A 14897-nucleotide genomic window follows, 5' to 3' on the forward strand; every position below is an offset into this window, starting at 1 on the left:
TGCCTCAGCTTCCCCATTCATCCAATGATGACTGAGCAGTGCCTACCTCACAGAGGAGCTGGGAGTGAAAGTTTCTTGGTAAAGCTCCTTGAGATCGAGACACAGAAGGTGCCATGAAAATGCTAGCTGTCCCCAGCTCCCAAAGTATACATGGGTGGGCACATTGGGAATGGACAGGCTTGAAGCAGCATCACCCCTGTTCTGAAGTAGTCACACATGACCATGCTCTTTTTCTCTTTCTAGCCAAACTTCCTGAGGCCCAGGAGCTGCTGGTGTGACTCCTGGTGAGTAGCTCTGGAAAGGTACCTGCCACAGGTGTGGGGGGGAGAGGAGCTCAATGGTGTGGGGAACACGTGCCTGTAGCCTTAGCTGGAGGAACATGCGCTGTCTCTTCCCACACTCAGAGCTGCCCTGTGCTGGCAGAGTTCTCCTCCCTTTGCAGAGCAGAGCTAGGCTCTGTCCCTGCCTTGCAGCCTGGGAAGGGTCCTGCAGGATTAGCCAAACACAGCATATCAGCCTGTGTCTGATTGCTGAATGCTCTGGTCATGTATGGTGGAGGCCATTTTCCCTCCTAAAGAAAGCCATGGAGCCCCACTCCAGAGCTGATCCCCTGTCTCTCTCTCACTGTTAGGTGGTCACCCTGACCTTGGTTGATATCAGCCATGTGCAATCTGCCCTGTGGGGACTGTGGGCTCTGCACTGCATGATCTACCCTGCTGTTGGAGAGCAGTGGAGGATCAAGATTCCCATCCTGCTCATGACAATTGAAGGTAACAAGCAAGGAAGGAGCACAGTGATGTCTGCAGAACAAAAGGGAAGGGGGAAGGTTGCAGCCTCCTGGAACCCCCAGTGGAACCATTCCTCTTTTGCAGCATCACATGCTTGAGAGCTTCTACTGTTTGTCACAGGGAGCAAATCCAGGGGCTTGACATCACTGAGGCTGATGGGACCCAGAACAGGGTTTGCCCATGAAGGGTTCCACCAGAGCAACTGCTCTCCTGCAGTTCCCTGCATGCTTGGGAGGTTCCTGTTGCCAGAAAACTCTGTGCACTTTGCCCTTCTATGAAGCCCATTCCTGTACTGTACTGTGCTGTGCTGAGCACATCCGTGAGGTGCTGAGCACCCTCCATTCCACTTATGACCAGTTCTGCAGGGACTGGCTATGTACAACTTCCAGACATGTCAGAATAATATGTACTGGAGCACAAGGACTGTGACCTTGGGATCCCGGGAAGTGCCTGGGTGCAGATGCAGGAGCTTCCAAAGAACTGATGCCCAGGGAGGCAGCTGGGACTCTTCTTCAGTGCCTATGGCATTGACATCCTTCTTGTTTGCCTCTCACTTTCAGGAAATCCTAAGACCTCCCAAGACAATGTGTGGTGGGGCCACCTGCTGCTGAAGGTACGGGATGGCTCTAGAGCTGTTGTTGCAGCCAGCCAAATTGGGTAGGGCTGTCTGAGAAGGGAGGATTCCCTCATGCCTCAAGGAAATGAGGTGATGAAAGTCAATAACCCAGCAAGAGTCCAACTTGGAAGGTTTGCCAGTATCCTTGAGTTTGGATTGAGATCCAGAGTTGCCCATTTGGGATCATCAAGCCTTTCCACACAGTCTTTGAGCTCAAGAAATGGAAGGAGATGAAGCCTTGCAAGAGGGTTTCTGCAATTCCTGGGTCCTATCACAATGCAAGCCCAACACAACAAAGCACTGAAGTCCCTGGCATTTGGAGATGCCAGTTGTAGAGCCCATGGCACCTTCCTGACTAAATCCATCCTGCACCCTCTGCACAATCTCTCTCCAGTGGATAGGTTTCTTGGCATAATCTCCTCCAAACTTTTGTCTACTTGTATCAAGGGTTGTGAAGGATCCTTGGGCAGAGATGAAGAGGGGGGAGCAAGAAGCAAGAAGATCCTAGGGTGTCCATCTGTAGAGTTCTCCAAAGGAGTCCTCTCCCTATGAGACTTGGGTGCTAGAAAGGGCACAGCAGAGGAGGAGGACAGAGACTCAGCCCATGCACCCAACTCTTTCCTTCCCTTCACTTGTGCCCTCAGTTCCTGAACATGACACTGAAGACCATCGATGATGATGCCTAGAGCAGTCAGCTGAGCCTGGAGCTGCAGCAGCAGATGACCAGTTACACCTGCTCCAGAAATCACAGAATACACACGCTTCTGAGAGAGAGGTGAGGACCCTGTTCTCTCCAGACATGGCCAGGTCCTCCCATGTCCTCGCTTCTCTGTTGCTCTGTGTCTGAGGCTGGTTTCCTTCATGGCCTTCCCTTGTCCTTTCCCTTGGACAGCCCCATAACTTGTTTCAGGTTGGATGGGCAGTTCTAGTATCACGGGAGATGGGAAAGAACTCTCAGGTCTGACAGCCAGAAGGTCCTGCTCACTCACCAATGCATTTCTTGGGTTCCAGCAAGTTGTGACCATCCAGGCATTCTCAGCCAAGGGCCACCTGGACCTCACCCTGAGCACACTGAAGGACTTTGGTGGTGCCATGAGTAAAGTGCAGGTGTCTAGGATAGTCAGCCGTCTCCAGGTAATGTAGGTGGGGGGTTTCTCACACTTCCTCCCCCTATAAACCCTTGAAAAGAACAGCTTGACAGTGGCTACTTTCCCTGGTAATGCGCTCTCCCAGGGGACATGCTCCACATCAGGTCTCTGGTGATATAGAGGGGAGCACAGTTTCTGCTACTCACATTTTTCATGTCCCAAGTTAATGGGTCGGCAATCAACCAGCCCCTTTCAGGCACTGAGGCAACTACATCTGTTGTTCACCCAGAGCAGTGGTTTTGCATAGGGGATGCACAGGGGTGCACATGCACCCCCTGAGAGTGCTGGTGCACCCCCTAAGTGGCAGGCAGGGGGGGAGGCAGAAGCGCTGGTGCCCCCCCTGCAAGCAGCGGCCGTCAAGTGGGAGCACTGTGGAACCCCCTCTACCCCCAGTCACTGACTGGTCTCTGGGGGGTATGTGCCCCCCCCAACTAAGGCAGCACCAGTTGCCCATGACCCAGAGAAAGAAATTGTGTATTTCTCACAAATTTCAGTTAGCTGTGGGAGAGGAGACGTGAGCCCTATTGCCCAGCCTGAAAGTACCAGCTCCTAGCTCATAATCCATATGCACATCCACCTCCCTGGGCAGATGCTGGACAGTCTAATGGCACCTACATGTTTACTGGAAAATGGGCCCTAAGGTTCTGCTCTAGGGCTCACCCAGCCCAGCAGAGCCACCACCATGGCTGAGATGAGCACCTCAGCATTCACAGCTGTTTGGGTCCAGGCCTCATCCAACAGGGTGCTCACAGTGCCCCAAACACCTGCTAAGAGCTTCAGCTTCTGCCCAAAGAACAGCAGGCAGAGCTACCTCCTTCACACACAGAGACCTGTATTGTCCTTCCCTATCCATTGTGCCCAGGGACTCCTTACAGCCAAATGCATGAGAAGGCCCTTGGCACAATGCATCTGCTGCCCCAGTTCCTGTCAGTCACAAACTCTCCCCCACTTCTGCCCCGATGTCCATGGCTCAGCGTGGCACTGCAGCTCTCTCTTCCTGAGTCACCCAGGCTGCAGGACAGAGATGATGAGGCCTGGCTGTTTCTGAAACAAAGCACTGAAAACAAAGATGATGGTGCTGTGAGAGTTGTGGGTCTCCTGTGACTGGCAGGGAGAGCTGATATCGCTGCTGGGGCAACTCCTTGGTCAGTAGTGATTCCTACTTGCAAGGTAGAAGAGATGGGAAGCCCTAGTGTGAGTGTCATATCACCCCATGCAGGACTATCACCAAGGGAGAAGACCCAGGACCTTGATACTGGCCAAAGGCTGAATTGCTGTCCATGCCCTACAAAAGCAGTTGCTCCCCTGCATAGTGTGTGACATCACTAGGAAGGTCCTGCAGTACTACGTGACTGGCTGCCAGGTAAGAGCCTAGGACTGCACCATGTCGGGAACAGGTCTGCTATGGGACGGATGTCTCCTTTGCACCTGGGTGCACAGAGAGGCTATGACTGTCTGAACCTCCCCCTGAATTCATGCCTTTGATGAGCATCCACATCAATCCTTCTGGATTCATGCGCAGTGTGGGGGGGACCCATATATGGAGAGTGCAGGTATAGAAGCTCCTGACAACCTGTCCTGCACTGGAGAGAGACATACATTCATGTTCTTGCACTGCTCCACACCCACCAGCCCAGCAATTTTTTGGACCTAGCATTGGGCTGCACTCTGGGGCCATTCCAGACACTGATGGTTGTTTTGCATTTCGTTTCCCAGGTGCTTGGCATCAATATCATCAATAAGGTAAATGTTTAATGACCCCCACGTCTTCTCATACTCTTCCCAAACCTGGACTGCAGGAGGCAGAATGACCTTCCCCAGGCAGAAGTCCCTCTTGCTGCCATGCACCTTGTCTGAGATGGGCCCAGGGCTTTCTGGGGCCTGCAGACATCTCTCAGGGATGCAAATGAGGCTTCATTTCATCCCTGATCTTTACATTCTGGATCTTGGCTCTTTTCCATTCCTTATCCCCATCTCCGTGTTGTTCCCCCATGGAATTCATGACCCAGACTTAAAGCTGACCCTGATCTGGTCAGTCACTGAAATCAGCCACACCATCCAGGATGCTGATGACTCCCAGAGCTTCCAGTTCACTTACAAAGAGGAGCTCCTGGGGTACATGCTGGTGAGTGGGGAGGAGCCCTGGGGACCAAACTGCAAAGGACAAGGTGGGAAACTAATGGGATGGGTTTCCCTGGGAATGGCCGTTTTGTCCCTTGGCTGTGATGGGATTATTAGAACCTCATGAGGGGTCTTCTTCGGGTCAAGAAAGCTGGTACCACTCAAAGCTTTCTAGGCAATGCTGCATTGTGGGCTTCTCTTGGAGGGCCCAGCTGTGCCTGGTCAGTGACTGGGATACAGCTTTGTGCCCTCTGCACTGATGCCATTGACATGAGTAGGATCCTGGGGCAGTGGCCAGCACAGCCCTGGCTCTATTTACGGCCCACCTAGGATGGCAGCCTGGTGAGCTTGTGGAAGGGAGGGTCTCTGCTTTCTACATCCATTTCCCCGTGTCATGTCTCTGTTTCTACCTTTTAGGACTTCATGAAAGAGGAACCAATGGATTCCCCGGCCTCTCCTGTTTGCCTCAGGGCCATGTTTGCCATTAAGCACCTGAGATAGGTGATTCCTGCCCTGGCCCTTGGCACTGGGATGCCCTGGTCAGAGATGAGCTCTTTCCTTAACTCTCTGTTGTTCTTTCTGTCAGATCTGCAGCTGAGAGACACCCGCAGGGCTCAGGTCACAGGCTGCTCTCCCTGCAGCTGGGGTCAGAGGGTTTGAATGTGTTTGGTCCGCTTGGAGATTTGGACTTGAAAGACCTGGTGGTGATGGTTGTGGGACAAATAGGAGTGGTGGGGAGTTCAAGGAGTTTCTCAGCTGCCATGTCCAGGGGGGTTGGATTTTGGGTTCTAGGTTCAGATCATATCTTAGCACTGTAGACCCACTTTCCCTTGGGGCTGGTAGTTAGTCTGACCGAGGGCTTTTCTTCCTCTCTTTCTTCTGTCAGCAAGGTGAAACCCTCACTGAATCTGGATGAAAACACAAACATCCTTGATGACTGCCTCAAGTGCCTATTGCCTCTTCCAGCTGTGCAGCAGATGAGGAAGCAAAGTAAGATGACTCAGGACTCTTTCCAAATACAGGTACACCTAAACAACTGTCTTTTGGCATTACTTACTGGTACCTGCTCCCCAGCCTGCTCTGGGTCCTAGCAGTCACCCCTGGCCTCCCTAGAATGGTTCTGGTTTTTGTGACACACACCCCAGCTGGCCCTGAGCTTCCCACTTCTATCTCCTGCTTATAGTCATTGCACAAGTTGTCCATGAAGGCCTTGGGTGAGCTCATGAGGGGCCTCCTTGAAGAACACCCCACTGAGAGTTGGTTCTTGGAGATGTTCCATGTGAGTAGCCAGCAGGAGCAGACACAGCTCTCTTCTCTGGGGAAGGTGGCAATAGGCCAAAGAAATAGGGAGGGAGGTTTCCCTCAGCAGGACAAATGAAAGGGGAGTCTGCCAAGGTGTCCTTGGGGCAATGACTGGTAATTCACTGGCATCCCATTAACATCCCTAGTAGCTGCACCATCTTGTGCCAGGGTCATTCAACAGCTCCTCTGGCTTCAGGAGAATTAAAGGTCTGCCTGGGATGCATCCAGATGATAAAATAATCAGATTTCTTGGAGGGTTTTCAGTGGTGATAGTGATATCTGCTTTTAAAATGGTTCCTCTAAGCTGTTTTAAAGGTTCCTCTGACAGTAGTTTGCTCTCCTGACAGCTTCTTGAGCCATAGTTCCTCTCTGACAAGGAGTGGGAGAGAGATAAAGCCTTGCAGGCCAGCTCCCAGCTGCTTGTCACCTATCAGGAGACAGTCCATTGCAGAGTAAGCATGGTCTAACTCTCTCTTGCCTTGATGTCCTCATGGCAGCCTCACCCTGAGATACAGAAAGCTTCCCTAGCAGACAGGATCCCACAGGGATGCATTCCTGTTTTCACCTTCCCAGGATCATAAATTTGAATATCAACCTACCCAAACCGAAGCTAACGTCATTCATTTCTTTCTCCTTTTTTTCTCAGCTGCAAGAGCCTTTTTTGCAATCTGGGTCCCTGCTGGGGCTGCTGGCACCCTACAACTGCACCTCTTTGGTCACATCACACCTGTGGGCCACTGAGTGCATTGCCTGCCTTCTCCACCTACAAGGTGAGGGCACTCTGAATAGGTGCAAGTGGCTCTGCCTCTTTTCTCCCTCTGGTAATGCCTACTCCTCTCCTATGTCCATTTGCTGCTAGTCTAATGACACCTCAAAAGCACCTCAAAAGGGTCACAACTGGCCCTTGGAAGCTCTCCTCCTAGGAGAGAAGAGTTGCATGGTGTGAAGGGCCTGGCCCTCTTTTGGGAAGTGTGAAAAGCAGCACCCTTGTAGCAAGAATGGGGAGAGGCTTGTAGTAGCTCTAATCCTGCTGCACCTCTGACCCCACTGAAGTCACTCAGACCTTGACATGGTTCCTCCATGGAGCCAAGTTTCCATTTCAGACATCGTTACAGCATTTTTTTTCCCTTATTTTCATTCCAGACCAGTCCATGACCATGGATGCAGTGGAGGTGGAGCTGAGAGGTCTCCATGAGGAGCTCAAAGTCTCCAGCCCTGAGGCTGTGCTTATAGCATCCACCCACATGGTGAAGGTCAGGCTCAAGAAGTGGTGTGGAGACTCTGGGAACTGGGCATCCTTCATTGTCCATTCCTTTGCTCATCACACATGGTTTCTCTCTTTCTTTGGATTTCATGGGGGAGGCATCTGGGACACTTATTGTTTATCCACTGTCTTCTGCTGTTTACCCATGTCCATGGTAGAAAGAATAAGTCAGAGCAAGATTAGAAAGTTTTGTAGATAGTTCTGTCCCTGCACAGAAGAACAAACCTTTAATGATGCTCTCTCCATTGAAAGACAATGGAACGTTCAAACACGCGTTCACCTTTTGCACATGCACCACGTTGCCATAGGGCAGAAGCTTATGCACAACACAACTCTTTAATATCACTCTTGAACTCTGGGGTTCAGTGAAGTTTCCCTTCTTTCTATTTGTCTCCAGGTCTTTGGAAAATATTTTCCATCCAACCAGGCCCTTGACTTTTTCGGGAACATAGTGGATGACATGCCAGCCCCACATGTACCACGCCATCAGGACACTGCTTCATTACAATCCTTAGGAAGCATGGAGATACCCTTCTGGATGAGATAAAATTAAAGCTGAGGAAGCTTTCTGCATTTGGTTTATGCTTTTCAAACACTGCTTTCATGTGGAGTGAACAGTAATATTACTGTTTATCCCTGGACATGAAGCAAATTCTATTTCCCTTACTAGCCAGAGAGGTCTGGGTTGGGAACAGGGTGCAGGAAAGAATGGATGCCAGAGATACTGAGCCTCCCCCTCTCCCTGTTCTGGATGAGACTGGATATGGGCAGCTGGGCCTACTGCCCTGTGGGCCTGGCCATGTGCAGAATGAGGAGTTGTAGTTAGAAATGAGGAGTGTGAACTCCAGTGTGCAGTTCCAACAGAGCTGGCCTCACCTGGAAAAAAATACATTCACAATCATGTTGTTCATGGTCCCAGGGATTCTCAAAGGGGTTCTGAAGTTGGTGGTGCTTGTTGATCCTGAGCTGAGCATCCACACAGGGAAAAGGCTAAAATTAGCTTCTTCAAACCAAGCCCAGATATTGATATTTGTTGGGGTGTCTGTGCGAGCACACTGGTTAATGTCAAGCAGAAATAAGTCCCAGGCGGCACATGCAATTAGATTATAGGTGTGTGCACATGGGCAGGGGAATGGCTGAGGGTGTGTGGGATGGTTAGCATCTGTGCACATGTCATGGTGTCCACTTTCACCCCAAGTAGAGGCATTGGGGTGTCCCCACTTCTTAGGATCATCTGGAGGCAGCAACGTCTGGACATTGGTTCCTTAAAGCAAGAAATTTCTAAGATGGCAGCAAATTGCCAAACTTTGGGAGGGATTGGTTTGGATTGTGCTGGCTGAATGAGAAAGGGGCCCTTGTTCTTGTTATCTTCCCTCCAGATGCTGAACATCCTAGGCACCATTTTTATCTGGATGCTGACAATCCAGGCAAGGTCTGTGAGAGGTTTCCTGCTGGAAGGCATCTCCGTTCTTGCTGGGTTCCACCTAGAGGCAATGATCATCAGCCTCCTTAGAAAGCCTCTGCCAATGGACAGGTACTTGCCACTCCCTACCTCTTGTGCCTGGTGGCACACATACATCCCACAACCTGGCAAAGCCCATAGAGTTTCCAGCCAGCTGCAGATCCTTTGGAATGACTTGGTAAGAGTCAATGTCCCAGTGCATTTGCATAGGAAATGCCAGATGGCATTGGCAGATGCCATCACTATGCCCCAACCCCATCTTAGACCAGGAGAGCCCTTGGCCTTTGCTTCAATGTCCTATTGTTTCATGACATCACAGGTGTATCTGCAGCTTGTATGTAATTTGTGTTAAACTGCAGTGACACCTCTGAGTTCTGGAGGGCCTTGAGGGGGGAATGATTTCTTCACCCTCTACATACTACATTGGCTCATGAGCAAGATTCAACATCCAGCTGGCACAGACAGGAGCTCAGCTGAGGACATCATGGCCCTTGGGCCTCTAGCAGCAAGTGACAGCCCAGACCCAGTTCTGTCAGTTCCCCTTGAGGGCTAGAATCCTGGTTCTCAAGAGCTTGAGGTAGGATGCCAGGCTGTGGGGCAAGCTTTTCTCCCCTGCTGTCTCCTGAACCTCTGGTCACGTCTGCTCTTCCATCAGCAACAGACACACAGCAGCTTAATGCTATGTGACTGACTCCATGAGATTTTGGAACTAGAAACTCCTGGAACTGAGAGGCTTCTTCTGCTTTGCAGCTCTCCATTCAGGCTGCTGGAGCCCCTGTACTTCCCAGACAGAAGTGCAGGGATGTGACTTGGAAGGGAGTGACTGGGAAGGGATGTGACTGGGAGCGCAGGGATGTGACTGGGAAGGGAGCCAAGTGCTAAGGGAACTGCTGCCAGAGCTGTTCTGTGCTCTCCTAGATGGGAGGAAGAGACCTTTACACTTGGAGTTATGAATTGCCAGGTGTCTGCTCCAGGCTGATTCTGGTCTTCTCTATCTCTTCAGGCAACATGTGCATCTTTGGAGATGCTCACCACCATTCACTCCAGCCCAGTGCTAAGGGAGCTTCTCCCAGAGATTCTCTGCTCTTCTGGAGCAAGTTCGCTGCACTGTAGGGCAGTACATGCCAATGCCCACAGGCAGCATCCGGAGGAGGCAGCTGCAGAAGGAGCAACTGTGAGCAGTGGGCAACCCTTGCAGGTAAGGAGTAGGCTGTGACTGCTTTCACAGGTTTGGCCTCACTTCAGGCTAACTGCCTGCAGGGTGTTCTTATCCTTGCCAAGGGCTGTGCTGAGCTGTCTTGGTCCTGGCAGCTGAAAGAAGTGGGGGGTTGTCTAAGAAGGGCAGAGTTTGAAATGTTAAGGCTGGGAGGGCCTATTTGTTCCTCCAATCTGAGCTTCTCTGGGACAGGCTAGCAGTTTCATCCCAGGGGCTTCACAATCTCCATTAGTGAGCAGCACACACTGTGCTCCCAGTGTTTGGGACCTGGGCATGTGATTCTGCATGTTCCCATGCTCTACATGTGGCTTTTGTCCTTGTAGGGAGAGAAAAATGGCTTCCCAATTCTTTCCATAGTGCATTTGGCTTGGGAGAGCCTCCATGCATCCCTTCTGGCTTCCAGAACTGATTTGTGCAAGGTTCTGCCCTTCCTGTCCCTGTCAGGGGATTGCAAAGCATGAGAAAGAATGGCATCATTGGTCTGATCTGAGCTGCCTGCCTTGTGCAGCAAGTGTCTGAGTAATGGACCTCCTGAGTGACGGGGAGTTTTGGTTCTGCTCTGGCTGCAGCATCTCATTAGAGTCTGTAAATCTGGGCCTTCTCTTTCTCCAGGCTTTCTATGGAGACCCTGGCCTGTGCCATATCTAAGGGCCTTGGGGAGGGAGTGGCTTCAGCCCTCTGCCAAGAGGGAACTTGGACACTCCTTTAGAGCCCCCAGATGTACCATGAGAGGGTGTGCCAACTGGCCAGGTAAGAGAGGCAGGCTGGATTACATCTGTGCTCTAGGCAGTGGGATGAGTGGTAGAGGGGGAACTTTCTGTGCTGAACCTGCAGGGTTGTGTGGGGCTGGAGACATGGAGCTTGTGCTCCAAGAAATGAGAGTTGCCGCCTCAGAGCAACTGAGTGTTGGCAGTGCCCAGCTGGTCTCAGAACTAGTGGTTTTCTCTTGCAGGGCTTTGCTCCCATTGGGCATTATAATGTCCAAATTCTCGGGACAGGTCCTGCAGTGAGTAAGTTCCACAACTGAAAAGCTGCACGTTACTGGTACAGCGGCTGTTTGTTGTGCTTGTTCCCTGGGGAGTCCCCTGGTCTTCTTCCTAGGAGGGAGGATCACTGGAGGCAGTTGAGAGGTTTCTCTTCTGTCCTTGTCCTTGCATTGACTCTTCTGCTATATGAGAACAGGCAGACAAGGATTTTCTTACTGACCTGCCCCTACTGAGCCCTCATCCTAGCCAACAGCTCTGAGTTTGGTCCTAACTAGTGCATCTTCTATATCGACCCAGCATCCCAGGAGGACACTGCTCTAAAGCAAGCAATGCCCCAATCTACTCACATTGGCATCATCTCTCCCACTTACACTAAACCCCTGTCTTCATGATTTGCCTGGCTCTAAGCAGACAACCCTCCCCCTGTCCAACAGGAGAGCACCACAGGCCCTGATTGCTTTTTCCTCTAGACCAATATGGCTACCACCTGGGTACCTGACAGTGTGAATTAGGCACACTCTTAAAGAATCCCACTACTCACATCTGTGCACTGTTAGACACCTAAATACTTTTAAACAGATCTGGCTTTGTCTACTTGAAGAGAAACCTATTGTGAAAGAGCAGGAATGGGGATAGAAATAAGAAGGGCCTTAGGTGGTATTCTCAAAGCCTTTCAGATAGTGACAGAATTACTAAGACAGTGCAATCACCTTCATCCATGTACTAATAAGAGTCAGGACCAATGACAAGCAGCTGTCAACATAGGATGGTAACTGAAATTCTGAGGGGAAGAAAGATGGAAACAATTTTGCAGGCTTCAGCCAGGGAACACCGTAACAAAGGCCCTATCTGAGTGATGACGAGACACAGGCTGTGCTGATGAATAGATGGGCCTTGTTTAATGAACCTGATGGCACAGTGAGATGAGAGAGATGCAGAAGATTTTCAGTACATGAGGGGCACTGCCTAGCCATGAGCCACAGCTTACATTTTACTCATGGAAACTCATGGTTGTCATGTGAGGTCACAGATGACAAAAACAGGGCAAGTAAATTGCTCATCTTGAGGAAAGGGAAGAAGGAGGACCTGGAGAATTACTGACCAGTCAGTTGGACCTTAATAACAAGAACGATCATATAGCATGTCCTCAAAGAATCAATTTCTAAGCACCTGAAGAAGAACAAGGTGATCAGTAGGTCTGTGTACAGTGGCTACTATTAGCTTCAGATTCGGATTTGGCTTTAGCTGATTCGGGGGACAGTGATTCAATTTGGTGATTCAAATCACTTTCCATATCAGTTTGGCCAAATCTGACCTGGAGATTCAGCCGCTACCAAATCAGCCTTATTTCCAGATTGGCCCCATCCCCTGCCCGCTCTCCCAGCCCCACCCATGGCTGCCCTGCCCAGCTCCAGCTCCCAGCTCTTTAGGAAAAAAAGTCCAGTACTCACCGGCTGCTGCCAGGTGTGTGTGTGTGGTGGGGGGGCAATCCCCACCATGAGTCCCCAGAAGCCCCAGTGGCTGCTGTAGCATCCGGTAAGTTCAGGGTTTGTTTTTGTTTAAAGAGCTGGGCTGGGCAGGGCAGTCATGGAGGGGGGAGGGCTGGGGGAGCAGGCAGGGGATGGGCCCTGGCAGAGGTCCCCCCATGGTCCCCTCCCCCTGTCCCACCCCCTACTTACCAGCACAGAGTCTGGGCCCAGCTCCCTGCAGCAGTGAGCAGGGACTGCCTGAATCTATGAATCTCTCTGAATCTTTTCTGAATTGATTCAGAGAGCTTTGAATTGATTCAGACCTTTTAATTGGTCTCCTGATTTAACTCAGATTCAGAGATTTGGCCACCAAATTGGGCTGAATCTCCTCTGAATCAAATCAGCACCTGAAGCTTCATACAGCCCTAGTGTTTCCAATTTTGGAGTAAAATTCCAGGACTGCATTTTACTCCAAAATACTTAATATTGTTTTACATCCATGTAGATCCAGAATGATTTTCTGGCATTAAGAATTGATAGTAATTGGGTAGTAGTGATGATAGGATTAAGAATTATATATCAAGCCTGAAATAAATGACCAACTTGATTAACAGATTTAAGGCCAAAAGAGATCATTTCCAATCACTCAGTTTTTCATGCACGTTCTGCTATACTGAAAAGTCACCTATTCTCACTCTCTTCCCATTAGGTTTCTATGGGCAGTGATCAAGTCTCCTCTTACTCATCTTTTGAATAAAATATACAGGGGGTTTTTTGTTCTACAATTTCTACTATTTTTAAAATTTCAAGAACAGACAAATAAATATTTAATTTATTATCTGGATATTTGGATAATGCAGTTTAAACTCCTGGCAGCAATGTCAGTTGCTATATGACAGGAGTCAGTTTTTGTCTCTTTATCAATATTATTCCAAAGGACAAGGATCAACTGACATACAGTCTTTACATTATTTTGATTTTAGATCTCTCTTCTAACTCGACGTGTCATAATGTAAATTTACAGCCCACGACTAATCCTTCTGTTCTCGGTTTGGGTGACAGTTTCAGATGGAATATGTATGAGGAAAAAATGCAGAGGCATAATATACAGGGCAGGCATCTTGAACAGTGGCAGCAGCAGGCATAGCAGCAGAGACCAGGCCAGCCAGCTGCAGCTACTACGGTGACTAACTCTCATGCACACCCGCTAAGTGTACACCCAGGGCTAGTTCCTTGGTCACCCACCACTTGTTACAGTACTGGAAAAATCTGATTGAATTGTCATTAGTAGGGAATTTCAGTTACAGTGAAAGCTCTGTTATCCCGCATCTCCCGAGAATGGGGGATGCCAGATAATAAAATATGCTGGTTTATTGAGTGGCCTGGGCCACCGCTTCTCCTGCCATGTCTGGGGCATCCCGCCGCCCCTCCTGCAGCATTGCCACCCCTCCCGCAGCATCGCTGCCCCTCCTGTGGGCCCTGTGGGACAGGGAGGAGGGCCCCGCACAGCCTGTTATGCTCCTGGGCCATGGGGGCTTGGCAGCACAGGCTGCTTTGCCCTGGGCCATGGGGGCTCAGAGAAACTGGAAGTGCCATGGTGAACACATCTGGTTTCACTTTATCTTACAAGCCGGCATGCCAGTTAATAGAGCATGCTGGCTTGTAAGATGCCGGTTAACCGAACTTTTACTATAATAACTTTTTAGTTATGTACCTCTGGGCAGTTTTGATATTCAAATATCTGGCTGAAGGCTAGCTGAATACAAACAATTTTCATAACTGCACAACCTCTACTATTTTTAGAGTGAAATACAAAAGTTAAAAAAATTCACAAAAACAGAATGGATTTTTTGTTTTTAAAAGGGCGATAAAAGTGAAAAAAGCTGTTGTTAATATAAAAACTTCTGAATAATTAGAATTTCCAGGATCATGTACATTTAACAAAAACAAACAAACAATAAAAACCCACCATTTTTCAGTCTCTTATAAAGGTATTGTGATGAATGCATGGGAATGGGAATCAGGAGACCTTGCTTCTGTTCCTGCCTATGAAGCTGACTTGCTGGGCGATCTTGAGAAAGTCACATAATCTCTCAGGGACACTGGAGAAAAATCTGAATATCATCATGCTTGCCTTCCATTATAAAGCACTTTAAGATGTATAGACCAAAGAACCTTAGACAGTTTTGCTCTTGAAGATCCTGAATAGCTTCACTGACTCACTTCAATAAACTGAGAGTCCTAATAGGTTACTTGTGATCTATTATAAATCTATTTATAATTATTGTCCAGGGTATCAAAAGTAGTAAAATAATCCTGTCAGTATACAGCAATAAAAAGTAAAGGAGTTTCAGGGTTTGGAACAGAGAGCAAGTTCCTTGGTAAGAAGCACCATTAAAAAACTTTTTAAACCTCTATTAAAGCTATACAAAAAAAAGGAAAAAAAAAAGAAAATTAGTTAAAGAGTTGAAAATGTAGGGTGCCTGTACAGGAGCCCAAAGGCAGCTCTGACACATTGCTATTAC

General features: G+C 49.3%; 1 protein-coding gene and 2 long non-coding RNA genes across 3 annotated transcripts; all 3 read left to right on the forward strand.

Moving 5' to 3' along the window:
* Positions 1 to 676: 676 nt before the first annotated feature.
* Positions 677 to 2134, forward strand: LOC109302445. The gene is made up of 3 exons (XR_002098777.1): positions 677 to 770; positions 1349 to 1401; positions 2049 to 2134. It is a non-coding gene; the product is annotated as an uncharacterized LOC109302445 (long non-coding RNA).
* A 1692-nt stretch (positions 2135 to 3826) lies between these two features.
* Positions 3827 to 6635, forward strand: LOC109302426 (maestro heat-like repeat-containing protein family member 2B). Its single transcript, XM_019523977.1, has 7 exons — positions 3827 to 3915; positions 4269 to 4295; positions 5091 to 5170; positions 5560 to 5695; positions 5857 to 5952; positions 6323 to 6427; positions 6622 to 6635. Exons 3-6 carry the CDS (start codon positions 5097 to 5099, stop codon positions 6335 to 6337), a joined length of 321 nt encoding a protein of 106 aa, XP_019379522.1. The 5' UTR covers positions 3827 to 3915; positions 4269 to 4295; positions 5091 to 5096; the 3' UTR covers positions 6338 to 6427; positions 6622 to 6635.
* Positions 6636 to 8493: 1858 nt separating this feature from the next.
* Positions 8494 to 11073, forward strand: LOC109302418. Its single transcript, XR_002098756.1, has 4 exons — positions 8494 to 8773; positions 9061 to 9278; positions 9705 to 9899; positions 10530 to 11073. It is a non-coding gene; the product is annotated as an uncharacterized LOC109302418 (long non-coding RNA).
* The last annotated feature ends 3824 nt before the right edge of the window (positions 11074 to 14897 follow it).

The sequence above is a fragment of the Gavialis gangeticus genome, unplaced genomic scaffold (genome assembly GCF_001723915.1).
Source record: "Gavialis gangeticus isolate Ggan-Ray unplaced genomic scaffold, GavGan_comp1, whole genome shotgun sequence".
In the NCBI taxonomy this organism is placed as follows: domain Eukaryota; kingdom Metazoa; phylum Chordata; order Crocodylia; family Gavialidae; genus Gavialis; species Gavialis gangeticus.

Coding starts and splice junctions, on each gene's coding strand:
- LOC109302426 (XM_019523977.1), top strand. CDS start 5,097: ATGAAAGAGGAACCAATGGATTCCCCGGCCTCTCCTGTTTGCCTCAGG. Junction 5,171..5,559: donor TTTGCCATTAAGCACCTGAG/ATAGGTGATTCC, acceptor TTCTTCTGTCAG/CAAGGTGAAACCCTCACTGA. Junction 5,696..5,856: donor AGGACTCTTTCCAAATACAG/GTACACCTAAAC, acceptor TCCTGCTTATAG/TCATTGCACAAGTTGTCCAT.